Source organism: Chiloscyllium plagiosum, chromosome 49 (genome assembly GCF_004010195.1).
Source record: "Chiloscyllium plagiosum isolate BGI_BamShark_2017 chromosome 49, ASM401019v2, whole genome shotgun sequence".
NCBI lineage: Eukaryota > Metazoa > Chordata > Chondrichthyes > Orectolobiformes > Hemiscylliidae > Chiloscyllium > Chiloscyllium plagiosum.
The window spans coordinates 9893725-9896116 of record NC_057758.1 but is presented as its reverse complement, the minus strand read 5'-3'; the positions used below and the strand labels follow the sequence as shown (position 1 = coordinate 9896116).

Genomic DNA, 2392 nt, shown 5'->3' with positions numbered 1-2392 from the left:
ATGCTGCAGGTATCAGACGAGGATCCTGATGTAAGGATTGTTTGGTTGGAGAGTCTGTGTTGCGACTGTTATTGCACTCGAAGTGGATACTGGTAAATCTCTCCTGAGCCCTTTCCAGGTTATTAACATCCTTCCTATAACAGGGCAACCAGAACCGGACACAGTACTCCAGAACAGGCCTCACCAACATCCTGTACAACCCCAGCTCCTATACTCAAAGGACTGAGCAATGAACGCAAGTGAGCTAAATGCCTACTTCACCACCCAGTCTGTATGTGGGTGACACAGATCTTGGAAAATTGAGAGTATGGGAGGAAAGTGATTGTCCCAAAGAGTATTGGACAAGAGGATTTCAGTATTCTTTCCAAGTGTCAGTGTAGGTCTGATGGGCTGAATGGCCTCCTTAAGGTGTCAGGGTTGTGTGTGTCTGAAAACTCAGTCAGTATTGTTCTTGCAGATTACTTGTTCACTGACCTACAGAAACAAACGACCTGGGACACAATCTACCAGAGGAGCCAAGGTCAGCCATTCCAGTACTTTGACTGGTTCCTGGGATACTCCTCACTGAGGGGGCTGATCCTGCAGCTACTGCAGGACATGGAGAGTGAGGCTCCACTCAAGCTGCTAGATATTGGCTGTGGCACCTCGGAGCTGGGCCCCCGCCTGTACTGTGAGTGTCCATTCCCACTCCATGTCTACTGTGTGGATTTCTCTCCCATCGCACTCGCCATAATGCGTGCACAGTTTTCACTGCTGCCTCTGCCTGTGAGCCCAGCTTCCCAACTGCATTTTGTACAAATGGACATCGGGAATCTCTCAGGCTTCCAGCAGCAGAGCTTCGATCTCATTCTAGACAAGGGAACACTGGACGCGCTGCTCCGAGCAGATGGTGAGTTGCACTTGCAGAGCATGGGAAAGCTGGCTAACAGTGAGATTGCTCACAGGACTCTGTTCCTTCACAACCACCACCTGTGGTGGGCATCAGTACTTCCTGATTCTGCTGTGAGGGCTTGTTGTTCTTCCTTGACCATACTGGGGGTGCTGTCTAATACTCTGTGACCCTTTCGGGGATGGGGTTAGCCTGTCTAGTACTCTCTGACCCTGCTGGGAGGGAGGGGGGAGCATGTGTCTAGTACCCTCTAGCCCTGCTGGGAGGGATGGGGGGAGCACCTGTCCAGTACACTCTGACCCTACTGGGAGGTAGGGGAAAGCATCTGTCTAGTACTCTCTGACCCTGCTGGGACAGAGGGGAAGTGCCTATCTAATACTCTCTGACCTTGCTGGGACAGAGGGGGGAGCACCTGTCTAACACACTCTGCCCCTGCTGGGAGGGATGGGGAAGTGCCTGTCTAATACACTCTGCCTCTGTTGGGAGGAAGGGGGGAGCGCCTGCCTAATACTCTCTGATCGTGCTGGGAGGGAGGGGGAAGCGCCTGTTTAATACTCTCTGATGCTGCTGGGACGGAGGGGAAGCACCTGTCTAATACTCTCTGACTGCAGGATGTTTTTTTGTACAGATGGTGGTGAGGCAGCTCGCTGTGCCCTGACACAGTCACTTGGAATGTTGAGACCTGGTGGTTCGATGCTGCAGATATCAGACGAGGATCCTGATGTAAGGATTGTTTGGTTGGAGAGTCTCTGTCTTGCGACTGTTACTGCACTCGAAGTGGATACTGAGAAAAATGCTGGTTATTTTGCTTACATTATCAAACCAACCTCGATGAGTACATGGCGTTGACTCCCTCTGACCTCACAAGGTCTCTGTTCTTTGTAATGAAACTGTCCTGCTCCAACTCCACGTCCTATGACCAGGACAGATCTCTGAAGCTAGGATTGGAGGTAACCAGCCTGTTGTTCTTCTAGGCTGTGACAACCCCTTCCCTGCCAGGTGCCTGTATAGTGTTGACAAACAGTGATGCCTTCTACAGTCAAATAACTGGTGAATGGGCATAGACCGGGATGGGCTGTCACTGACACCCTCCCTTCACATCTCATCTCTAAAGTCTTCACCGCACCCCACACCCCAAGCCTGTGGTGACAGAACAGGAGGGGAGTGAACATGCAGGAAAAAAAAGGAACACCTCTCGAAACAGCCTCAATTTGCTTTAAATAAAATTGGTGATTTATAATGAGCTTGTCTGATGCAGTAACACTTTTGAGAATTTTCCCCAGGTGATGACAGCGAATCAGACAATATTCAGTCAGCTCCTTGAAAAGAGAATGGTGGAGAATGTGCTCTGGGCAGCTGATAACCAAAGCTCAGTGAGCTTCAGTCAGCTTGTATGGAACTGGGGCTAGACCAATAACCCAGACAGTCAGGCTAGTACTGTAGACATACTGGATAGATTGTACCACAGCAGCTGCTGCAACATGAGTTCCATTCATAAAGTAT

The 2392-nt window shown here is 50.3% G+C and overlaps 1 protein-coding gene across 1 annotated transcript in view; it reads left to right on the top strand.

The window, feature by feature from the left end:
• Positions 1-2132, top strand: part of cskmt (citrate synthase lysine methyltransferase) — a 4036-nt gene extending 1904 nt beyond the window's left edge. The window contains exons 2-3 of the mRNA XM_043683712.1: positions 305-889; positions 1518-2132. Of these exons, the coding sequence (XP_043539647.1) occupies positions 305-889; positions 1518-1738 (806 nt within the window). The 3' untranslated portion in view covers positions 1739-2132. The remainder of the gene's footprint in view (positions 1-304; positions 890-1517) is intronic.
• Positions 2133-2392: the final 260 nt, after the last annotated feature.